General features: G+C 42.6%; 1 protein-coding gene across 5 annotated transcripts in view; it reads right to left on the bottom strand.

Annotated features, from left to right (window-relative positions):
• The window catches only part of usp45 (ubiquitin specific peptidase 45), a 106,987-nt gene that overhangs the window by 31,107 nt on the left and 49,227 nt on the right, over positions 1-26,653 (bottom strand). For all 5 annotated transcript variants that reach the window (XM_070885414.1, XM_070885417.1, XM_070885418.1 and 2 more), the window contains 5 exons: positions 21,788-21,875; positions 7,983-8,064; positions 7,534-7,625; positions 5,156-5,212; positions 1,008-1,178 (listed from right to left, as the gene is read on the bottom strand). In XM_070885414.1, the coding sequence (XP_070741515.1) occupies positions 1,008-1,178; positions 5,156-5,212; positions 7,534-7,625; positions 7,983-8,064; positions 21,788-21,875 (490 nt within the window). The remainder of the gene's footprint in view (positions 1-1,007; positions 1,179-5,155; positions 5,213-7,533; positions 7,626-7,982; positions 8,065-21,787; positions 21,876-26,653) is intronic.

Here is a 26,653-nt window from a genome sequence, read left to right on the forward strand (position 1 = left end):
GGAGCCTCGTCAGTACAGATTTCAGTTCAGGGAGATAGGCTTTATAAAATTCAGCAGGGAAATCACTACTTCATAACCATTAAATTTGTAAGGTGATAAAAGAACACAAAATAGGGAACTTTTTAAAATTTAAAATGTCCTTGTAATTGATTAAATGTTAAATTTTGATGGATTAGCTTGGGAATGTCCAACCTTTTAGAGTTGGAGGACAGAAACACATCAAAATCAGTGATTGGGCTGCATGCGATTAAGCAATAATACAGGTACCAGATCCATAAGAACCCCTATACACACAAAAAGCCTCTGCACAAAAAAGCAAAACCCCTATAAATAAAAAAGCAAGACACCCTCATACACAAAGCTAGACCTTCCATACAAAAAATGCATGACCATTCTTTCCTCTAACCGAAACCTGAAAGCTTGGAAGCGGCAATATTTCAAAAATTCTTGGGTCTGGAGGTTTGATAAAGACTGCTCTCTGTTTGGTCAGAATCCAGCTTGGGAAATACAAGCAGTTGAAGGTTTGCATATATAAAGGATGGAACAGACAGAAGCTTCACAGAAAGAATTTGGTCCATGACCGGAGTCTCATAACCCCAAACTAACAACTTTTGTTAAGGTACCAAAGGTATGATGAATTTGCCTACCTGACATGGAGATTCACACACTAGAGCACATATCAGGGATTGGAGTATTGGAGTATAGAAGTAAGCACATCCTGCACGATTTCCTGTGCATTTACTTTAATACATGGAAAAGTCTGCGGGCTACTGATCTCTGCTTGAATTTCTGAAATCCACTCATGACACATGAAACTTTGCATTGAGAGCACCAGTTTGTTAAATCGACCCTTAAATAGCTTCCCATTAATATGTTCTATTTAAGGAGCTCAGAAATGCAAATATTCAAAACATCAAATTATTTAAGAGGGCCAAATACTACGGTGTTGTCAACTGTAGTGACAATTTATTCTCACAACAATAAAAACCAAATGCATACCCCCTTACCATGTACTTCGTTAAAGTTGGTTTCTTAGAATTCTTTGGTTTATATTTAATTGGGGTAGTAGATGTAGCACAGGTGTCCTGCTTACTTGAAGCCAAGATATTTTCCTCAATTTCTGTATCTTTTGCGTTCTGATTTTTATTTATTCTCCCTAAAGGCACTGGTTTGGCTGCCTTACCAGTTATAAAAGAAAAACATTTACAAAATATTGCTTGTACCGCGAAAACAACAAAATAACATATTTCAAAAATGCATAATTATTACTACATGAACATTAACCACTGCAAGTATTTACAAAAAAAAAAGTAAAATTATATACGAATTGAATGAGTTTAAAGACCAATATAGAACTTGTCACATACTGACATTCAATTTACATTAACCAGATGACTAAATACAGGTAAAACACTGAAAAATAGGAAACAGATCACAATTCAGCACCAAGATAGTTATACTGAAGAAATATAAACATATACTTGATAGGTAAATACACCATTTACAATGGAGAACTGTGGGGTACCTGGTTTATTCCACAAGTGAGGAAAACCCACTGATAAGACTGCCAAACGCAGACAATAGCAGCCGTAAATAGCGCAGTAAAGTAAATGAGGTGGTGCCGCCACCTCTGACTCAAGACTAGAAAAGAGATGGTTTTCACATGTGGCTTTGGAGGCAGGATTATCCATCAAGTCAAAACAAGGGGCCGGATTTTCGGCTAATTTGCGTCCTCTTTAGCGCCTGGGTGGGGCGCAAAAGCACTTTTTTTTGGCGTGAAACGAGGCAGACACGATTTCGTGCCCGGGTGGAACTTTCAGCAATGGTTTTGCGGCGGCCGCCTGCAGTTTTTACTATAAGGACGGCGTAAATCGTCGTGCATTGCTGCACTAGCGCCCTGGGGGGAACTTTCGAGCATATCGCCCGAGTTAGCGTCTGCCCGGGAATCCACCAGCAAAAACCAGTTGCACCCCGGGCGCTATCTTGGAAATGGAGGAGAAAGTCGGAGTTCTGTATGATTAAAAGCATTGGGAGAAGAACGCTACATTACTGCATACTTTTCATTGTAACATTTATGTGAGTTTGTAGTTTGTTTTAAAGGACATTTAAGGACATTTTAAAAGATGCGGGCTATACTCTGTCAGCCATTATTCCTGGGTGCTATATTTATATGGCGTCGAGCTGCAAGGCGGCTGATTGATGATAATTTTCAACATAATCGAAGCGATCACAGATGTAAAGGGAGGAGGTCTTACCCTCAACGACTTTATAGGAAACATCACGCATACCTGCACCTCCATGAGGTACAGTGCGTTAGAAGGCTGTGCTTCCAAAAAGCAGTGCTGACAGAGATATGCCAGCTCATAAAGGCAGACCTACAGCCGACCAGCGGCAACAGGACTGCACTGCCCGTCAAAGTGAAGGTGATTGCGGCACATGCCTTCAATGCCTCTACTCCTTTCAGGAATCAGCAGGGGACATATGCTCCATCTCGCAGCACGCTACACATTGCTGCATTTGCCAGGTGACTACTGCACTCTACGCAGGCAGGATTGACTTCATAAACTTCCCAATGATCAAGGAGGCTCAAAGTGAGAGGGCTGTAGGTTTTGGATGAATTGCTGGCTTCCCCAAGGTTCAGGGTGCCCTTGACAGTACGAACATCGCCCTGCGACCACCTTAACAGAATCCAGAGGTTTACTGAAACCGAAAGGGATTCCATGAACATACAGATCATCCGCGACCATACTCAGCGCATCATGGCAGGCAATGCTCAATATCCAGGGAGCAGGAAGATGCCACCACATTGTGGAAATTTTGCCACTGCAAAAGTCTTAAGTCAGCAGCTCATAATTGAACGCTTTGCTTGAAGAATGAATGGCACATTTGACCGTTGCCTGGCCACTCTATCCCACCATGTTGACTCTTATTCTGCAAATGAGACACTACACAGGAATGGTTAATCTGAACAAAAGAATTTATCAAACATTGTAAACTTTTATAACTTTGTTAACATAATTTGCAAACGTTGAAACTTTAATAAAATAACAGAAATTATCTGCATCCAGCAGCGTGATTAAAAAACATTATAACCAACACTCCTGCCCCACTCTCTTTTACCACCGGCTTTTCCCCCCCTTACCCTTATCCCCCTCCCTTGCCTGCTCCTCGTACCCAAAGTGGCACCATGATGGCGTGAAGCAACGTTGTCAGCGCGCTGCTGTGTTGAGGGAGGGAAGAGATATTGGAGACACCTCCTGGGGAGACACTGGACGTGCTTGTGACATGGAAGACCCAGCTTCTAACTGGCGAGCCTCTTCATCGGCGTCGCCAGTCACAGGTGGTGTGAGGGTGTGTCTATGTGTCACACTGGGGAAATCGGAAAGGCTGCTCGCCACACTCTCTGGGACTCCAGTGTCACTGATGGAGGCTACCAGCCTCGTGGGGCAGTGATGGCCTCGTCAGTTTCACGGCTTGCACCGACAATCTGTGACCCTACCTCTGGTTTAGTCGCAGGGAGATTCTCGATGGTCGTGGGAATCCTACCCAGGACATCGAGGAGCTGATGGATGAGCTGGACAGGTGAACTCTTATGGACAGTCCCACCATGTCCAATTCCACGTCTGCCTGTCTGTTAGCAGACCGACTTTGCCGACTCACCTGTGACTGGTCATCTGGAAGTAAAAAGCAATACACGAGTGGTTAGCAGCAGGGGAGGGGGCAGGGTGACATGAGGAAGGTCACATAGCACAAGCTTATTCGAAGGACCACCGCTATTCCATTATATCTAGTCCAGAGACACTGTATCACATTGCCCCAACCCTAGTCCACAGACACTATCATGTTGCCCCAACTCAGCCCAGGGAGTGTGCAGGACTTACCCTCAGTATACAAGCGGGGGTCAGTACCCGCAGTGCCCAACCCGAGATGCCGATGAGGCCTGCCACTCGCTCCTCGGGGTCCGTAAGTGGCAGGGTCCGAAGTGGACCACCAACTGTCCGCACCTGTTCGTGCCGATTATGAGACTTCTTTGCCTACAAAGATGAAATGGGAGTGGTTACCAGAGCGTCCATCTGCTCTTGTGGCACACACATTGACGTGCAGATACATCTTACAAGATCTCAGGAAGCAATCTTAATAATGTGTAAAGCTCATTCATGGCAAATAGGGTGCCAAACTATGCCTGCCTATGTGTCATGCATTTTAGGAGGCAACCCACAGAGTGCTGAGAGACAGCAACAGCATGAGAACAAATAGTGTGTCATATTTATAATTTAAGTAATAAAGGAGTGCATCAATAAAAATTGTACTCACTCTAACAACCCTACAAAAATCCTTAAATTTTTTCCGGCACTGCTTCCCACTCCTGGCCACTGTGTCTGAGGCAGAGACCTCCTCAGCAATCACCCTCCATATTCTGTTAAAATCGCTGGCAGGGGTCGAGATCCACCTCTCCTGTGTAATTCATGCCATCTCCTCTCCACAGCCCCCACAAGAGCTTCGTTAGCCTTTTGTGTGGCACGTTGTCTGCTGTCCTCCTCCATCATCAAAATCGAATAATAAAATGGCTGATTCAGCCCCGGGTGTACTGCGCATGTGCGCGGCTGCGCCCTGCATTAGCGTTTGCGATCGGATAGCAGACCAGAAGCGTGGGGGAAAAAAAGTTACGTATGTGCAGAACTGTTGATTTTTTTTTTTAGGGTCGGCTGATTTTTTTTAGGGTTGGAACTTTCGGTTTCGGTGCACAAATTCTGTGCTGCAAAGCCTGAGTTTGCGCTAACGCCCATCGTGAATGTTCATTTGGCGAAAGGTGGGCGCTCTAGCAACAATGCTAACCTAGCACTAAAATTTTAATTTCACTGCGATTTGCGCCCGGAAATCCAGCCGAAAGTCTACTATGGGAGGGAGAAATGGTTGTTTTTTTCTGGCCACTGGCAGGCCGAGTTGTTTGGTCAACCTGTACAAGTCTCCAAAACTGTTTTAGTTATGCCTACAATCTGGAAGACCATTGGCAAATCAAGAATATTACATGGTTGCTTGTGGAATATACCATGTATTACACTGCTCCCATTACAAATGGTGCAGAGGTCAAAAAAATGCCAATGGATGAAAAATTCTTCATTTATATTGTACACAAAAACAAAAATGTTCTTACCCTTTCTTCAACAATGGGAAGTGAAAGGTCAATAAATGGCTCTTTAACAGTTGAAATCTAAGATAAGATAATTTCAAAGATCATATACAATTGATAATAGTACTGAAAATCTCAGCTCATAATACAGAAAAAAACTGCCTTCAGCTAGTTAACCATTAAAAAAATCTGAGATGTAATAAAAATGTCAAATTTAAACTAAGAAAGTAAATTACAATTATGCCATATATACATTACCACGAGTCAATAAGAAAGTCATCTCACACAATATAAAGAATTATGGATAAGGCAGAATAACCTGCATTGCTGTAATCTATTTAAGAGGCCCAGAATACTATGAGAACAAATCATCTGCATCCATAAACATAAACAGAACATCCCAAATTAAGTTGCAGCCTTTGGCTTCAGTCCTCTACCACTATAGTGGAAGTTCCAGGTTCTCCTTCAGGAGTGTTCCATATTTTTGGTGCAATGTTGAAGGACATCTACAAAAGGCTACTATGCTCTTCTGCAATGTCATTGTTGCAGGTTTATCAGAAACTAAGTTTGTAGATCACAGGAAACCCCATGCACTGTATTATGTACAAAATTTATGAGACAGTTTGTTTCACAAGCATGAAGTACCTCATTATATAGTGAAGTGCCAACATTCACCGCATTAATGTCCTTGTAAAAAGATCTTCGTTTAAATTAATATGAAGATATTAATAAGATATTGTGATGTTTTATTCTAGATTCAACTACATCACATATTGCTTATTTTCTATACATTTTCAAGAAATTAGTGTGATATTTTCTGATGCTATATTTTTTCCACTGCCAAAATTTATAAAACTTGACAATTTACAAACCTTAATGTGAGTTCCACGAGTAAGAATTCAAAGATTTGTTGCTATATAAAATTATAGGTTGTTGTACAATATTTTAAATGGAAATGTGTTAAAAACAGCACTCTATGGGCCCAAGTTTCCACAAGAAAAAAAACGGGCGCCCCTCCGAGCTGGGCGCCCGTTTTTCGCGCCTAAAAAAATCCTCGGTATTCTCCACCTACTTACAGGTCCTCTGGCTCTCGGCGCAGCCAGCACGAGCTGTGGGGGGGGCGGAGCAGTGCCGGGACCTCTGCACGTGCGCGCTACAGTCGGCACGCAAGTGCAGTAGCTCCAGGCGCCGAACTGTGTGGGAGGGGCCCGAAGCACGCAGCCCCTAGCCCTGGCTGAATGGCCTCACTGGGGCTGCGTGAATAAGGCTCCTCCCACGGTCAGCTCCTGCTCCCCGCCCCCAAGACTCTCTCTCTCCCTCCCTCTCCCTCTCCCTCTCCCTCTCCCTCTCCCTCTCCCTCTCCCTCTCCGACACGAACGGCTGCAGAATTCTCCCTGGCTGAAGCACTTTCACACAGGTAGGAAGATGGTTTATTTAATCTTTTCTTGGCTTATAAATGTTTATTCAGGTTGGATTTATTTGCATAATATTTGTAGAAGTATAAATAAGGATTTATTGTCGAATTTAATGAGTTCCCTTCCCCCCCACCTCGTTCTGGACGCCTAATTTGTAACCTGCGCCTGATTTTTTAATGTGTAGAACAGGTTTTTTCAGTTCTACAAAAATCTTCACTGGCTCCATTCTACTTTAGTTTGGAGTACATTTTCACTGTGGAAACTTTCAAATCAGGTGTCAGTGGCCGGACACGCCCCCTTTTGAAGAAAAAATTCTGTTCTAAACTGGAACTGTTCTACCTGACTAGAACTGCAGAAAAAAAAATGTGGAGAATTGCGATTTCTAAAATAGTCCGTTCTCCACCAGTTGCTCCTAAAAATCAGGCGCGAATCATGTGGAAACTTGGGCCCTATAGATTGTGAATGAAACTGCAAATTAAAAAAAACAGATTTTATCCCACATTTGGGAGTTCCACATTTATTTATTCTTTTATGATGTCCTTTCCGTGTCATATACAATTCTTTGGCTTAGATTATTGCATGCAATTCCCTGCTGTTTTACTACATTAGAGGTGCTATATAAATGCAAGTTGTGGCTGTTGTTGCAATATTGCTCTGGACCTGGGGGCCACTTGTTATTTAACATTTTTCATTCTAGGTAGTAATATAACTCTTCTACAGCCTATCACAATGAAATTGCAGCTACAGTAGATGTTTAGGTGGAGGACAAAAGGATATGAAAGTATTACCTTGACACAAGAGATCATCACCATATAATTCATGCAAAGGCTCCTTTAAAAAAAGTTATTTATGAGCAATTCTATATTTTGCCCATCATCCATTTAGTTGTAGCCTACTTTTGATCATGATTGGTGAATACAAATGGGAAGATTTAAATACAGTTTTATTCTTTTACAACAAGAAGTCATGCAACTAAGTAATACTCACATGTGAGCACTCTTCACACATGATAGTATTGACCAGCTCTCCAACAAAAATCTGGTCGATAAAATTCATCTTCACACCTTCTTTGCCATATACTGTAACATCATATTTAAGAGTTAAATATTTGCACATTTAACTCTGATATTCACAGCTTCTCCTATAAACATATTTCTTTATGTGAAGACGTCATGGCAGACATTATGTACACTGCACCATCATTTCTAGATGGCACATTCTCAAAAGCAATATTGTAGATATAAACAAAATTATTCATTCGCAATACTTGTTTAAATACATAATGGTTAATAATTGTGATTTAAAAGAAAATAACCAACTCCACTCAATGCAATAGGCACGTAATGGCTTTATTTCAGCATAAAGATGCAGCTTGGCAAGTTTAAACTACTATAAATGCACCAGATGGCGCCTTTGAGCCATATATAAATCTCTACCTTTTACTTTTCGTTTTGTCTCCTCATCAGCTGTTTTGACTGTTGGGCTGTTGAAGGCTTTCAAGATAGCGCTCTGTATGCGCTGCATCATAAAATAAGACATAGCACCTATGAGTATAGAACTTATATTTTACAGGTAACAAATTATTAGCATTACTCAGAACATTTGACAAATGATAATGCTTTATGTAGTCTGAGATACCTGAACGTAAGGCATAAGGATATATAAATTATGAAACCAAAATACACAAGCTACAAAAATTGGGGCCAGTATCATAGTATAGAATGCACAGTTTTCTTGCAACCAAATTTAGATTCCACACTGATGGTTAGAATGCTCCAACAACTTTTCTTCTATGAGACATCTTCTATACAATTTTTTTCCCCCAAGTCACAGTTTTAGACCAAAGATAGATGATCAAAGGTGTTTTAGTTGATTTTAAGAAATTTAAAACAGATGAGTTTGAAAAGTAGAAATTTAAAAAAACTGCAAATGTGAATTACAACAGAAAATACTGTTATTTCACAGGTCAGTCAACATCTGTAAAGACAAAGGACAGTTTAGCCTTTCTGGTGCATACCCTTCATCAGAACTGACCACAAAGATAAGCAAGCAGGTCAATACTGCAATACTGTTAGGAAAAAAGATAGAAAATAAAGAGAATTGAAAGCAAGGTAAGTGGGTAAAATACTGCCAAACTACTGAGGATTTATAAAAAATAATCAATCCTGAGTGCTCAGCCATTATTACATCTGTTATTCAAACTAATCAGTGTGAGGTGCGACCAGCTGAATTAGAAAATACAGAAATGTAAGATCGTATTCTTCAGAAGGAAGAATATACTCCTCTCAAATTTAACCAAATAGCCCCTCCATTCTCTAACAGTGAGCAATGCATGCCATCAAGGCCAAGTGACTTAACCACGTTGAGTTCTGCTCATTACTTTTTTACAATGATCTCTAACAATCTTCGCGAGTACACCTACATCTTCACTTTACCATCACATATTAAAAACAGTGCAAAGTATTTATCGGGCCAGAAGTTGCAGTGGGTATGATGGCACACGCCATGCCATCAGAGTATGCCATCATACCACCTTTGAGATGCACAGCAAGTTCAGGATTTCCACAAAAACCAAATTTGCGACCGGTCAAGTTCCGACTTGAAAGATCATCCGCACCGACCAGAAAACCTCATTGTTGGGCGCAGAGTTGGGTTAATTGCCGACCAACTACCCAGCATTTACATATGGAAATCTTACGGCTGGTGGAAGCAGGCCGGAAATGGAAGCATTTTAGGATTTTGTCCATGGAAAGTATTTATTTATCAGAAAAGTTCAGAGGAAGCAGTTGCTACATTGATAAAATTATTTCTTTTTTGGCATTTATGTGGAGCATAAGCTTAAAAAACATCCAAACTGAAAGTATAGATGTTTATTCCAGAAAGCTCTGGTAATGAGGGTTTTTTTTTTTCCCTTCCGGAGATTATAAATGAATGAGACACCTTTTGTTTGATGATTGGAGTACCAGGCCCACCGTGATCCCAGGTACACTTCCGCACACACTGCGCCCCTGGGATCTGTGGGCCATTACGCTGCCCTCAAGCATGCAGCATCAAACAGCAAGTTCGCAGAGGAGGGTCTCCATCAGGTTAAGTTCGTATTTTGTTCGGATGCCGGTGGCATACTCCGTAGGTACATCGTCGACACAAAATCCAGGCCATTATCTTCAACATATTTATGACTCCTCAGTCCCTGAACAGTCTTACTTACCATCACGTTAACTATTCTTTAATTTTTACATGCTTACAAAACCCCTCAACATTTCCCCTTTTAGATCTTCTAATCTCCCTTTTCACCTCCTCACTACAGTTTCTGTATTAGAATCATAGAACGATACAGCACAGGAGGCCATTTGGCTTATCGTGCCTGTGCCGGATATATGCGTCATGATTATTGCATAGAATGTATGTACAGCACAGAAACAGACTATTTGGCCCAACTTGCCAGTGTTTATGCTCCAAACAAACCTCCTCCCATCCTACTTCATTTAACTCCATCAGCATAACCTTCTATTCCTTTCTCCCCATCTAGCTACCCTTAAATGTATCTGTGTTATTTGCCTCAGCTTGTGGTCGTGAGTATAACATTCTAACCAATCTCTGGGTAAAGAAATTTCTTCTGTATTTCCTATTGGATTTATTAGTGACTATCTTATATTTATGGCCCCTACGTTTGGTCTCCCTACAAGTGGATACATTTTCTCTATGTCTATCCTATCAAACCCTTTCATAATCTTAAAAGACCTCTAGCAGGTTACCCCTCAGCCTTCCCTTTTCTTGAGAAGAGGCCCAGTCTAGTCAGTCTTAGTATTGTTAGCCTAATTTTATAACGTACCCCTTTTTACAACAACTTGTATTTATATAGCACCTTCAATGTAGTAAAACATCCCAAGGCGCTTCACAGGAGTGTTATAAGACAAAACAAATAAATTTGACACTGAGCCACATCAGAAGAAATTACAGCAGATGACCAAAAGCTTAGTCAAGGAGGTAGGTTTTACGGCACGTCTTAAAGGAGGAAAGAGAGGTGGCGAGGTTCAGGGAGGGTGTTCCAGAGCTTGGGGCCCAGGCAGCTAAAGGCACGGCCAGTTATAATCAGGGATGCTCAAGAGGACAGAATTTGAGGAGCGCAGATATCTCCGGGGGGTTATGAGGCTGAAGGAGATTACAGAAATAAGGAGGGGTGAGGCCATGGAGTGATTTGTAAACAAGGATGAAAATTTGATGTTTCAATTTGGTTTTAATTTCTCTACTTATCCATGGAATTTCTTGGATGCACCTCCTTTTTACCTTATAGGAATATATTCTATATACTATCCATCTCATATTTGAAGATTTCCATTATTAATCTGTTGACCTGTTTGCTAAGTTTTCTACCCCATTAATTTGGACCAAACCCCTCTGTCTCTCCACCTCCCTCTCTGCCTTTAAGGACTTTCTTAAATCCCACCTCTGACCAAGCTTCTATTCATCCCAGCTAATATCTCCTCCTTTGGCTCAACATCCATTTTTTTATTGTATCTATATGAACCACCTTGGGGCATATATTAGTGCAAGTTGTTATTGTTATATTATTATTTTGCCTCAGCAAAATCCTGCAAATTCATTGGCAGGATAGATGCACCAATATCAGCATTCTCTCTCAGGCCAACATCCCCAGCATCGAGGCATTGACTACACTCAACCAGCTCCAGTGGGCGGGCTACGTTGTCCGCATGCCTGATGCTCGACTCCCGAAACAAGCACTCTGCTCCAAGCTACATCATGGCAGGCGAGTCCCAGGAGGACAGAGAAAATGTTTCAAGGACACCCTCAAAGTCTCCTTGAAAAAATGCAACATCCCCATCGACTGGTGGGAATCCCTGTCCCGAAACCGCTCAAAGTGGAGGAGGAGCATCCGAGAAGGCACCAAACACTTCAAGTCTCTTTCCACGCGGAAGCCAAGAACAAAAAGCGGAAAGAGCGTACAACAAATCAAGCACCCCATTCACCCGCCCCTCTGACCACCGTTTGCCCCACCCATCTTGTTCCTCCAATCACCACCTACCCTACCTGTGACAGAGACTGGTCTCATGTCACCTGAGAACTCATTTTAGTGTGGAAGCATGTCATCCTTGATTCCGGGGGACTGCCCAAGAAGAAAATTGTTACCTCACTGAACTTTGCCTTTTCCAATCCAAAAACCTTATTTTTATTTATTTTTCTATTCCTACATTGAAACGAACTGTGTTGTAATCACTATGAACCAACTGTTGTATTCTCAACAGCTATTTGCCCCACCTTATTTCCCAAAACTAAATTAAGAAATGGTTCTTTCCTTGTTGAACTCGAAACATAGGCTGAGAAAATGCATATGTTACCGTTTGGGGGCCGCCGCATAGGAGGGGCCCTCCCATTCATTAAAGGGGAGGGCCAAGCTGCAGACTCTGAGGGGCCCTATCTGGACCATCGGGGAGTAGGGTGTTGTGCTATCAGCCCGGCACTCAAGTGAAGTACCGGACTGCCAAATCAGAGCATGGACCCCGTATTCAAAGAGGCAACAAGCCGCGACAAGTAAGTCGACCTATTTTTTTATTCACGCACACACCACTTCGCCTTTAACGTTCTGCGAGCGACCGACCGTCATGTACGTGCCCCCTGAAGCTGTCGCTGGCATTGCCAGGTGCAGCTTCAGGGGGAGATACCGAATTTTTGCACTGAGGCGAAAACGGGTCGCTGTGCACGGTGATGGTGTCGCCATTGCCGGCGCAGTGGAGCGGGATTTAGTTGTTGCCGTTAGTGGCGCTGCCCCCAGGGGCACTAATGGGAAGTGCAAATGACCTTAATTAGATAAATTCTAAAAAGTGTTTCCCAGTTTGACCACATGCAATACCTTTATTCCAGTCTATCTTGGGATAGTTACAATCACCCAATATTATTGCTCTGTGTATCTCTCAAAACTGTCTGCACATCCGCGCTCTCTCTCATCTCCACTGCACCGAGAATTGTACCATTTCCTTTCCTTTTTAAAAAAAAACTCTATCCATATGGATTCCGTAAACCCCCTCCCCCGCCCTCCCCGCAGTACATCCCTACATTCTATGTTAGAATCCTTTACAAGCAGTAGCACTCTATCTCCTTTTTCTTGTTTGTATCCCAACTGAAAATATTATAACCAGAAATATTAAGATTCCAATCCTGTCAGAACCTATGTCACATCTACATAATAGCTACTACAGGTATAACATCCCGAAACCGAAAACCTCGGGACTGAAGCCATTCCGGTTTTCGTGTTTTTCCGGATTTCGGAGAAGAAATCCAACGTCCTGAATCCAGAAACCCCTGGGCCAAGTTTCGGACATTTACGGATTTCAGAGACAATCCGACATCCCGAATCTGGAAACCCTTGGGCCAACTTTCAGCTATTTCCGGATTTCGGAGCATTGCATCAGACGGCCCGAATCCAGCAACCTCGAGGCCGGGTCAGGCTGCGCCAGGCTGCATATTTTATTGGATTCATGCCTGGAGAAAGGCATGTACAGCTTAAAAGTCCGGTTTTCAGGAAATATTTACAGATTCCGGAAAACGACTCTTGAAATCTGCACAATGTCCGGTTTTTGGACAATTCCCGTTTTTAGAACTCCGGATTTCAGACGTTCGACCTATATAGCATATTCCTAAATAATTATGAATGCTTCTAACTCTCCAATTTTGTTTTGAATATTTTGTGTATTTACATAAACACCACTCATTCCTGACTTCAATTTATTGGAACATTAACCTTGATTCTTAATTCTGCTTTTCTTCATTTAATTTTGATATCTTTGGTTCCTTCTGCAAGAGTGGTCTTAGTTTACACCACCTCTAAATCTCTTTCTTTCTCTTCCTTCTCTGATAAGTTTCCTTTTAATTCCTTCTGTACCAAACAACTTTATTAATTCTGCTGTTCTTTTAGTTTCAAACCCAAGTTTAATTTCTCCCCCCACTGCTTTTTTCACCCTCTCTGAAAAGACATTAGTACCGTTTCGGTTCAAGTGAAGCCTGTCGCTCTTGGTGTTGCCTTCCTTTGTTCTAGAACGTGTTCAAAGAATGTGAACCCCTCCCTCTTGCACGAGCCCTGCAGCCACAAGTTGACCTTCATAATCTTTACCTCCTTAAATTGTCCTGTGCGTGGCAAAGGAAACAATCCAAAGATTACCAGTCCTGAAGTCTTGTTTTTTTTTATCTTGCGCCTAACTCCTCAAGCTCCCTCTGCAAAACGTCAAACATATTTCTAATTCATTGGTTTCAACATGGAGCATGGCTTTTGGCTGCTGTCCCCCTTCCCAGAAGTTTTCTACCTATTTCATGATATCCTTCACTTAGCCACTATGAGGCATACCATTTGGACTCCTGGTAACGATTGCAAAAAAAGGCCATTTATTCCCGACTACAGAATCTCTGACAACTACAAACCTCCTATGCTTATAAGTCTACCAGCCTTTCACTGCGCCCCCTATCAGGTAGTGCCTTGCTCTATGGTGCCACAGTATTGCTCAGGACCACCATCCTCAGAGTAACTGTCCATCTCATTCTTGTTCAACATCTCTGTAACATCGCTCTCCTCCATTTTTACCTCACTGAAACCCTCAGATATGCCTGTCATCTCCAGACTCGATTACTCTAATGTTCTCTTTGCTAGCCTCCCACCTTCTCGCCTCCAAGAACTTCAGCTCATCCAAAACTCCGCTCTCTATATCCTATTGTGCACCAAATCTCATTCACCTATCACCCTGCCTTGGCTGCCCTACATAGAAACATAGAAAATAGGTGCAGGAGTAGGACATTCGGCCCTTCAAGCCTGCACCACCATTTAATATCATGGCTGATCATGCAACTTCAGTATCCCATTCCTGCTTTCTCTCCATACCCCTTCATCCCCTTAACCGTAAGGGCCACATCTAACTCCCTTTTGAATATATCTAACAAACTGGCCTCAACAACTTTCTGTGGTAGAGAATTCCACAGGTTCACAACTCTCTGGGTAAAGGAGTTTCTCCTCATTGCGGTCCTAAATGGCTTATCCCTTATCCTTAGACTGTGACCCCTGGTTCTGGACTTCCCCAACATTGGGAACATTCTTCCTGCATCTAACCTGTCCAATCCCGTCAGAATTTTATACGTTTCTATGCGATTCCCTCATTCTTCTAAATTCCAGTGAATATAAGCCTAGTCGATCCAGTCTTTCTTCATATGTCAGTCCTGCCATCCTGGGAATCAGTCTGGTGAACCTTCGCTGCACTCCCTCAATGGCAAGAACATCCTTCCTCAGATTAGGAGACCAAAACTGTACACAATACTCAAGGTGTAGTCTCACCAAGGCCCTGTACAACTGCAGCAAGACCTACCTGCTCCTAAACTCAAATCCTCTCGCTATGAAGGCCAATATGCCACTTGCCTTCTTGCACTTGTACAGGGCCTTGGTGAGACTACACCTTGAGTATTGTGTACAGTTTTGGTCTCCTAATCTGAGGAAGGACATTCTTGCTATTGAGGGAGTGCAGCGAAGGTTCACCAGACTGATTCCCAGGATGGCAGGACTGACATATGAAGAAAGACTGGATCGACTAGGCTGTACCTGCATGCCAACTTTCAATGACTGATGTACCATGACACCCAGGTCTTCTTGCACCTCCCCTTTCCCTAATCTGTCACCATTCAGATAATATTCTGCCTCCCTATTTTTGCCACCAAAGTGGATAACCTCAAATTTTCCACATTATGCTGCATTTGCCCACTCACCTAACCTGTTCAAGTCACCCTGCAGCCTCTTGCAGCTCACACTGCCACCCAGCTTAGTGTCATCTGCAAACTTGGAGATATTACATTCAATTCCTTCATCCAAATCATCAATGTATATTGTAAATAGCTGGGGGCCCAGCACTGAACCTTGCGGCACACCACTACTCACTGCCTGCCATTCTGAAAAGGACCCATTTATTCCCACTCTTTGCTTCCTGTCTGCCAAACAGTTCTCTTTCCACGTCAATACATTACCCCCAATACCATGTGCTTTAATTTTGCACACCAATCTCTTGTGTGGGACCTGGTCAAAAACCTTCTGAAAGTCCAAATACACCACATCCACTGGTTCTCCCTTGTCCACTCTACTAGTTACATCCTCAAAAAATTCTAGATTTGTCAAGCATGATTTCCCTTTCATAAATCCATGCTGACTTGGATCGATCCTGTCACTGCTTTCCAAATGCGCTATTACATCTTTAATAATTGATTCCAACACCGATGTCAGGCTAACCAGTCTTTAATTCCCTGTTTTCTCTCTCCCTCCTTTTTTTTTTTAAAAAGTGGGGTTACATTAGCTACCCTCCAGTCCATAAGAACTGATCCAGAATCTATAGAATGTTGGAAAATGACCACCAATGCATCCACTATTTCTAGGACCACTTCCTTAAGTACTCTGGAATGCAGACCATCAGGCCCTGGAGATTTATCGGCCTTCAATCCCATCAATTTCTCTAACAATTTCCTGACTAATAAGGATTTCCTGACTAAAAAGGAAAAATCTGTGACCTCAATATTTCTGAGCTATGTAATTTTCTATGAAATAGAAACTCAGAGTCTGAATAATTCTAAATATCTCCATTAGCTTTTAGAGAAGGATTGAACAAAGAATTCTAAAAGCACTTTAAAAATCAAGGACTAACATAGTAAGATAACTGGTGAAAAATTATATGGCTAAGCTCTTATTAAAAGAAAAAATAGCATTCCTTGGATTTATAGCTTCTCTGAGTAATGTGCCCAAAAACAAATGATATATAGACACTCCGAAAAAATGATCATATGGTATATAATTAAACCTATGTTTGTTGCCCTACTTTTATGCAGTACTGGCCCATTTGAGAATATGACCTGGTCAGCGAGTTTGTTCTCCATTTGCCCTTTCCACCCTATGACCAACAATATAGTCACACTAGCAGTCAATGGTAATTGCTCAGCTGAATACCCCTAAATAGGTTTAGGACCATCAACAGCCCCTTTTGTGAAGCTTTGTGCATTGAACCATTTATTTAGGTCAAACAAAGACATCATCCCTGCATGGCCAGGGTGCTAGTGACAGTGGTGAAAGATATTAATCAATTAGCAGCAGGCTTCAACTATTTCTAAGCATCTGCACTAACCAATCTATTGCAAATAATATTGGAAAAGATTGCCCTGCAGGACTTGTCGATTGTCATCCTCCCATCATCTTTAAGTTCCCTCCCCCCTTCTCCAACACAGTCAAGTTGTAATTGTGATTGTGACTGAAGTGGGTGTGGGTATGCAGTTCAAGAATAAAGTGTCTGAACTGTAAAAGGTAACAATAATCAGCTTTACTCCATATACAGTGTTTCTTGGGAGACAAACACAGTCATCAAGTTTGAAGGGTTTTGTTAAGCTCACTAGCAAGGATAATTCATGCACATTACAACATATCCTTCATGGGGTTTTCTAAACAGCCTGAACAAGAGAATGTTCGTGGTGGTAATCCTGCTAAAGGATTCTGGTGGCAGGCACGTCGCTGCAGGCTCTCTCCCTCTCTCGACACCACATGGTTGTGACACTCCACAACAATAACTCGATTAACAGCTGTGGTGTTCCCAGGACAGACAATGCTGTGCTGCTCGGGTACCCGTGGTTCTGACTGGCACAACTGTCACTGCTGTGCAGTTTGAATAGATCCATAGACCTGCCAGTCTAATTTTGTCACACCGTCTAGAGCCCTTCAAATCATTGCTATGTCTCTGCCCTACTAGCAGTGTCCCTCACTACTCTGCCCAAGGATATACAATGACAGTCAAAAATAATTTACAGTTTAAATTGAAAACAGGCTTCAATGCATGATACAAGACATTAAGCAGCCTTAGTGCCACTCTATATTTGATGTATTTTAATAGTAAATTATTACAATTACAAACAATTTGAATGTAATGTAACCTTACTATATATTATTTTATACAATAAGCATGATACTGCAAAGGACGTCACAATAATGCCAAGGATTTGGTTTTTTAGTCTAATCTTTATCATATTTGTTTCACCCGTCAAGATTTCCTGTGCCACTTCTATGCTGAGACAGCAGGCAGGATACCCACTTGAAGGTCTCTGCATGGTATCTCTAAACTGGTCAATGGAGAGGAGTCAAGAATTACATAGATTAACTCTCTCTCTGATTTTTCTCTCACTCACTCAAGAAAATAGCTTCCTTGGCACATTCCCAGGTGACCTCTTCTGCTGTTGGAAACTCTCACTGCAGGCAAATAAAGGGAAATAACTCATTGGGATACTCTAGCACACCAATGCATTGCATCATTTAGGCATAAAGAGTCATGACAAAATAGGGAAATTTTGCATTTTACTTCATAGTTTTTAAACAGCTAGAGTTAAAATAGCTGGAGTCATTCTTTCCTTCCTTAATGTCAAAATGAAGGCCTGGAGACAAATTGTCTACAGCACCAGACCAGGTTGAGTGACCTGAAAATTAGTCAGGAAACAGGGACTTTATTATTGGTAGTAATCAAATTGTATAAGGTTTAGACATCAACAGGTACTTAGAAACCAGGGGCCCAAGTTTCGGGCTGCGCCGTTCCTGGACGCCCGTTTTTCGCGCGACAAAGTGCGCCTAAAAAAGACTTCCAGATTCTCCGGCTCCCTGCTGGTCCTCTGGCCCTCGGCGCGGAACGAGATGTAGAGGGCGGAGCTAGGTCCCTGCGCTGAAAACAGTGCCGGGACCTCTGTACATGCGCGCTACAGTGGGCGCGCATGTGCAATAGCTCCAGGAGCCCAAAACTGTGTGGGAGAGGCCCGAAGCATGCAGCCCCTAGCCCTGGCCGAATGGCCTCACTGGGGCTGCGTGCATAAGGCTCCTCCCACGCCCAGCTCCTGCTTCCTCCCGACCCGACTCCCGCTCTCCCGCACTCCCCCCCGGACTGGACCCGACCCGCGCTCCCCCACCACCCCCCCGATCCGAACCGACCTCCCTCCCACCACGCCCCCGACCCAACCCGCGCTCCCGAACCCCCCCCCCCCCGGACCTGACCCGACCCAACCTGACCTCCCTCCCCCTGCCCGACACGAACCGACCCGTGCTCCTGACCGCCCCCCCCTCCGGACCGGCGCCGACCCGAACTCCCGACCCGACCCAACCCAACCCAACGCCACCTACCTGTAAATCTAGTGCTGGGGACGGGCCTTGCCTGAAGTCTTGGGCCCGGCCCGTTCAGCCTCCCCCCCGCCCTCTCCTCGCCCCCCCCCTCCTTCTCCTTCTTCTCCTCCTCCCCCCCTTCCCCTTCCCCTGCCCCTCCCTCCCTCCCCCCCCTCTCTCCCTCTACCCCCCTCCTCTCACTGTCAGAAACACAGACACTGACAGAGAGAGAGAGTGAGAGACACATACAGACAGAGAGATAGAGACACTGACAGAGACACACTGGGGGGGGGGGGGGGGGGGTGGGAGGCATCCCAGCACGCTGTTGGAGAACTCCCGGTGCTGCAGTCGGTAAGTAGAAAATGTTTTATTTATTGATTTAAAAAAAAATTATTTCTTATTAATTTTTTATTGGTTGATTTATTGATGTTTTTATCATTTATTATTGATGATGGCTCTTTATTTGTAAAACTGAAGTGTTTAATGTTTGTAAACTTCTCTTTAAACCCCCCCCCACCATTCCCTATGCCTGATTTGTAACCTACGCCTGATTTTCTAAAGTGTAGACAAGGTTTTTTCGAGCGTACAAAAATCTTCACATACTCCATTCTAAGTTAGTTTGGAGTAAGTTTTCACTGCCAAAACTTTGAAAACAGGCGTAAGTGGCCGGACACGCCCCCTTTTGAAAAAAAAATTCTGTTCCAAAGTGAAACTGTTCTAACTGACTAGAACTGGAGCAAACTAAATGCCGAGAATTTGAATTTCTAAGATACTCCGTTCTACACCAGTTGCTCCAAAAAATCAGGAGCAACTGAGGCCGAAACTTGGGCCCCAGGTGTGTAAGCACCTACTTATCAGCATTATATGCAATTGTTCCAACTACTGGTATCTTTAAATCATGGATGATTGACAACTGTGACTGGCAAATTCAACACTTAATTTTGGGAGATATTTAAAAATTATTCAGATGCTAGTTGAAACTGTTGTTTCTCCCATCAACTTTATTTCTGGCACGAAGTCCAAACTTCATAGATTGAATAAAGATTTAGATCGAACACGTACAACCGTCTTGCTGGAAGGTTGACCAAGAGATAAATTTGATATTTTTTATTCAAAGACCTTGCTGCGTATTGGACTCTTAAGAATTGCATTCTAGGAGGATATTTTAAACCCCTTATGGTCTGTTTCCAACTTGAAACAGTTGTGTTGATTTATTTGGCTTCTGTGCATTAATTAGACTCTAAATAAATATAGCATTGGTCTGAATTGCAGTATTTTCAACCTTTCAGAGGAGGTAGAAAATGTTTTGGGTATCTTAACATGATCTTCAGTAAACTATATAGTTCATTACGGAATGTTAAACCAGAGTACATTAACCAATATAGGGCAGGTATAAGGACTCAGGTGTCTGATCGAAGGAGCCTCGGTCTGCTTATGGAAACTGCCTTTAACATAGAAACATAGAAAATAGGTGCAGGAGTAGGCCATTCGGCCCTTCTAGCCTGCACCGCCATTCAATGAGTTCATGGCTGAACATTCAACTTCAGTACCCCATTCCTGCTTTCTCGCCATACCCCTTGATCCCCCTAGTAGTAAGGACCTCATCTAACTCCTTTTTGAATATATTTAGTGAATTGGCCTCAACAACTTTCTGTGGTAGAGAATTCCACAGGTTCACCACTCTCTGGGTGAAGAAGTTCCTCCGCATCTCGGTCCTAAATGGCTTACCCCTTATCCTTAGACTGTGACCTCTGGTTCTGGACTTCCCCAACATTGGGAACATTCTTCCTGCATCGAACCTGTCTAACCCCGTCAGAATTTTAAATGTTTCTATGAGGTCCCCTCTCATTCTTCTGAACTCCAGTGAATACAAGCCCAGTTGATCCAGTCTTTCTTGATAGGTCAGTCCCGCCATCCTGGGAATCAGTCTGGTGAACCTTCGCTGCACTCCCTCAATAGCAAGAATGTCCTTCCTCAGGTTAGGAGACCAAAACTGTACACAATACTCCAGGTGTGGCCTCACCAATGCCCTGTACAACTGTAGCAACACCTCCCTGCCCCTGTACTCAAATCCCCTTGCTATGAAGGCCAACATGCCATTTGCTTTCTTAACCGCCTGCTGCACCTGCATGCCAACCTTCAATGACTGATGTACCATGACACCCAGGTCTCTTTGCACCTCCCCTTTTTCTAATCTGTCACCATTCAGATAATAGTCTGTCTCTCTGTTTTTACCACCAAAGTGGATAACCTCACATTTATCCACATTATACTTCATCTGCCATGCATTTGCCCACTCACCTAACCTATCCAAGTCGCTCTGCAGCCTCACAGCATCCTCCTCGCAGCTCACACTGCCACCCAACTTAGTATCATCCGCAAATACAAAAGTGTTCAGTAAAAGTACAAAATGAAACAAAGTTTACGGTATAGCACACATACTTTTCCTATGAATTCAGTTTATATCATTTTATGAAACCTAAAGTTAAATTTGATTCTTAAAGGATAATTTCCCAAAATTCCGAATGAAAGATTTGTCCGAGCCCAAGTAAATGTCATCTTATTCCCTCCTCACACCGCCAGCATGCTAAATTGCTCTGGTTCTAACTTTCTCCACTAGCATATTTGACCTATTGAGGAGTAATGGAGCTATTGAAAGACAAATTCTGCCCTGGGTAAGTGCTGAAGATACATTTTTAAACATTAAAATGTGTTATTTAACCTTATATGACACAGGAAAAAAAAATTAGTAATTGACAGATAAAAGCTGCACCATATAGAAATATTGATGAGTAAATATAAATTTCTAATATCATTCATCAGCAGGAAATATCAAAATGTTGTAAATCAGCAATAATGCATAAAAATTTTTATACTGATCCAAAATCTTACCCTGACAATTTTAGACAATGAAGCTACAATCAATGCCAGTTTTAACTGGATAATAGTCATCACTTATAGTGAGATACTTATATTTTAACGACATGGAAATGTCAGTATAATACGAGTCAGGAAGTTTTCAAACTGCCTCGTTCTCCCTCTTGTAAAAAAAGGTTCCGTAATAGCAGAATTTCATACAATTACCTTTGTTTCTTCAATCCGCATGGCATCTAGCAAATAGTGAAGCAGTTCCTGGCTGTCCTGCTGCTGGAAACCCCTGAATCGTGGTGCTCTGTCGGGCAGAGAAGCAAATCAAACAGAACTGTGTTATATTCATAGAAACATAGAAAATAGGTGCAGGAGTAGGCAATTTGGCCCTTCGAGGCTGCATCACCATTCAATATGATCATGGCTGATCATGCATTTCAGTACCTTATTCCTGCTTTCTCTCCATAACCACTTGATCCCTTTAGCCGTGAGGACCACATCTAACTCACTTTTGAATATATCTAACGAACTGGCCCCAACAACTTTCTGTGGTAGAGAATTCCACTTCCCACAATTCTCTGAGCGAAGAAGTTTCTCCTCATCTTGGTCTTAAATGGCTTACCCATTACCCTTAAGACTGTGACCCCTGATTCTGGACTTCCCCAACATTGGGAACATTCTTCCTGCATCTAACCTGTCCAATCCCGTCAGAATTTTATATGTTTCTATGAGATCCCCTCTCATTCTTTTAAATTCCATTGAATACAAGCTAGTCGATCCAATCTTTCTTCATGTCAGTCCTGCCATCCCGGGAATCAGTCTGGTGAACCTTCGCTGCACTCCCTCAATAGCAAGAATGTCCTTCCTCAGATTAAGAGACCAACACTGTACACCAATATTCAAGGTGTGGCCTTACCAAGGCCCTGTACAACTGTAGTAAGACCACCCTGCTCCTATACTCGAATCCTCTCGCTATGAAGGCCAACATGTCATTTGCCTTCTTCGCCGCCTGCTGCACCTGTATGCCAACCTTCAATGACTGATGTACCATGACACCCAGGTCTCGTTGCACCTCCCCCTTTACCAATCTGTCACCATTCATATAACAATCATCCCTCCTGTTTTTACCACCAAAGTGGATAACCTCACATTTATCCACATTATACCTCATCTGCCATGTATTTGCCCACTCACCTAACCTGTCCAAGTCACCCTGCAGCCTCTTAGCATGCTCCTCACAGCTCACACTGCCACCCAGCTTAGTGTCATCTGCAAACTTGGAGATATTACATTCAATTCCTTCGTCTAAATCATTAATGTATATTGTGAATAGCTGGGGTCCCAGCACTGAACCTTTCAGTACCCCACTAGTCACTGCCTACCATTCTGAAAAGGACACGTTTATTCCTACTCTCTGCTTCCTGTCTGCCAACCAGTTCTCTATCCACACCAGCACATTACCCCCAATACCATGTGCTTTAATTTTGCACATTAATCTCTTATGTGGGACCTTGTCAAAAGCGTTTTGAAAGTTTAAATACACCACATCCACTGGCTCCCTCTTGTCCACTCTACTAGTTACATCCTCAAAAAATTCTAGAAGATTTGTCAAGCATGATTTCCCTGTCATAAATCCATGCTGACTTGGACCGATCCTGTCACTGCTTTCCAAATGCGCTGCTATTACATCTTTAATAATTGATTCCATCATTTTCCCCATCACCGATGTCAGGCGAACCGGTCTATAATTCCCTGTTTTCCCTCTCCCTCCTTTTTTAAAAAGTGGGGTTACATTATCTACCCTCCAGTTCATAGGAACTGATCCAGAATCTATAGAATGTTGGAAAATGACCACTAATGCATCTAGGGCCACTTCCATAAGTACTCTGGGATGCAGACTATCAGGCCCTGGGAATTTATCGGCCTTCAATCCCATCAATTTCCCGAATACAATTTCCTGCCCAATAAGGATTTCCTTTAGTTCCTCCTTCTCACTAGCCCCTCGTTCCCCTAGTATTTCCAGAAGTTTATTTGTATCTTCCTTAGTGAAGACAGAACCAAAGTATTTGTTCAATTGGTCTGCCATTTCTTTGTTTGCCATTAAAAATTCACCTGATTCTGACTGTAAGGGACCTACATTTGTCTTGACTAATCTTTTTCTCTTCATGTATCATAGACATTACAAATTATAGCTACATATATTGATTTTTACAACTGACATGTTAATACATCCTGTTGAGAGTAATCACACAAAATGTGATATTACTTCCATCTCTCCTTTTCAATTCCTGCATATTTTACCCCTAATTTGATCTTTTTTTGGCTTTGGTTTAGTGGGGTCTGATGTCAATGGAAATATTGCTGGGGGGGGGGGGGCGCGGGGGGCGAGAAGCTAAGTTTACATAGGGATTTATAATGAAAATATAGCTATTAATGACTTTAAAATGGAGAGTGGCTTTCTATGTCCACATTTATAATGAAAAGCACCTATGTAGTTTTGTCACTCAGTACCTACCCCTTCCCAGCAGTGTTGCCGTTGTAGCATCTCATTTTTGAAGGGTGGAAGATGCCTGTGCGTGAGTTCTTTTAACGTGGGGTGGCCGTTGCACACTGGCTACCACACGGGCTTAGCTGAGCAAGTTCTTGGTCCAGTCCCACCCATCCTTTCCTTCAACGACTGTCTATCCCACCTGTGACAGAGACTGTAATTCCCATATTGGACTGTTCAGTCACCTAAGAACTCATTTTTAGAGTGGAAGCAAGTCTTCCTCAATTTTGGGGGACTGCCTATGATGATGATGATGATGATGATCTCATTTTTGCAGTATTAACTTTAATGCTGTCACCACTCTACATTGTTTCCAAAATTGATGCATTTTGTCAAAGCCTTTGTAAAAAATAAGAACAAGGTGTATGACTTTAAATTGGAGCCTGAATTACATCAGCATGCCCCAATCTAATTATTCCCACCCTCTAACCCCTACTTACAGCTGAAGACTATAAGAAGATAAGAAATAGGAATAGGAGTAGGCCATATGGCCCTTCGAGCCTGCTCTGACATTCAAGAAGATCATGGCTGATCTGATCATGGACTCAGCTCCACTTCCCTGCCCGCTCCCCATAACCCCTTATCGTTTAAGAAACTGTCTATTTCTGTCTTAAATTTATTCAATGTCCAAGCTTCCACAGCTCTCTTAGGCAGCGAATTCCACAGATTTACAACTTTCAGAGAAGAAATTTCTCCTCATCTCAGTTTTAAATGGGTGGCCCCTTATTCTAAGATCATGCCCTCTAGTTCTAGTCTCCCCCATCAGTGGAAACATCCTCTCTACATCCAACTTGTCAAGCCCCCTCATAATCTTATACGCTTCGATAAGATCACCTCTCATTCTTCTGAATTCCAATGAGTAGAGGCCCAACCTACTCAACCCCCTCATCCCCCGGAATTAACCGAGTGAACCTTCTCTGAACTGCCTCCACAGCAAGTATATCCTTTCGTAAATATGGAAACCAAAACTACAGTCAGTATTCCAGGTGTGATCTCACCAATATCCTGTATAGCTGTAGCAAGACTTCCCTGCTTTTATACTCCATCTCCTTTGCAATAAAGGCCACGATTCCATTTGTCTTCCTGATCACTTCTTGTACCTGCATACTATCCTTTTGTGTTTCATTCAGAAGTACCCCCAGGTCCCGCTAGACTGCAGCACTTTCTCCATTTAAATAATAACTTGCTCTTTGATTTTTTTCTGCCAAAGTGCATTTTTTCTGCCAAACCTCTCACTTTCCAACATTATACTCCATCTGCCAAATTTTTGCCCACTCATTTAGCCTGTCTATGTCCTTTTGCACACATTGCTTTTCCTCCCATCTTTGTATCGTCAGCAAACTTGTCTACGTTACACTCAGTCCCTTCTTCCAAGTCGTTAATATAGATTGTAAATAGTTGGGGGTCCTAGCACTGATCCCTGCGGCACCCCACTAGTTACCGATTGCCAACCAGAGAATGAACCATTTATCCCGACTCCCTGATTTCTGTTAGTTAGCCAATCCTCTATCCATGCTAATATATTACCCCCAACCCCGTGAACTTTTATCTTGTGCAGTAACCTTTTGTGACACCTTATCGAATGCCTTCTGGAAATCAAAATACACATCCACTGGTTCCCCTTTAACCACCCTGCTTGTTACATCCTCAAAGAATTCCAGCAAATTTGTCAAACATGACTTCCCCATCATAAATCAATGCTGACTCTGCCTGGCCGAATTTTGCTTTTCCAAATATCCTGCTACTGCTTCTTTAATAATGGACTCCAACATTTTCCTAACCACAAATGTTAGGCTAACTGGTCTATAGTTTCCTGCTTTTTGTCTGCCTCCTTTTTTAAATAGGGGCATTACATTTGCAGTTTTTCAATCTGCTGGGACCTCCCCAGAATCCAGGGAATTTTGGTAAATTACAACCAATGCATCCACTATCCCTGCCGCTACTTCTCTAAGACCCTAGGATGCAAGCCATCAGGTCCAGGGGATTTATCTGCCTTTAGTCCCATTATCTTACTGAGTACCACCTCCTTAGTGATTGTGATTGTGTTATGTTCCTCCCCCCCCTATAGCCCCATGAATATCCACTGTTGGGATAGCCCCTTAACTATCCACTATGCTAGATATTCACTTCTCACATGCAGTACCACAAGGATTTCAACTTAGTATTTAAACCTAATACAATCTGATCAACACAAAACTATCAAAAAACTCTCCAATATTTTTTTTTAAATTGATGCTAATTCATGAAGGGCATGAAGTAGAATGTGAGTGCTTTCTGGAAAGATTGGTGGATAATATCTGTCCACATTACCCTGGGTGCCTTTCCCCCCAACTGGAAGTAACCTGGTGGTGAAACACTAATAGTTGCTGTTCAATTTCCTCTGCATTCAGAGCAATGCCGAATAAAGTCCAGGTAATAAGGTGAGCATACCTGCCACAAAACCTGCCTGCTTCTTCCCACAAAAACCGCTTGGGGTCTACACTTTGGTAGAACAGTAATGTAGCATTTCAACTGCTATAATTAACATTACTTTT

Source organism: Pristiophorus japonicus, chromosome 7, assembly GCF_044704955.1.
Source record: "Pristiophorus japonicus isolate sPriJap1 chromosome 7, sPriJap1.hap1, whole genome shotgun sequence".
NCBI classification, from domain to species: Eukaryota; Metazoa; Chordata; class Chondrichthyes; family Pristiophoridae; genus Pristiophorus; species Pristiophorus japonicus.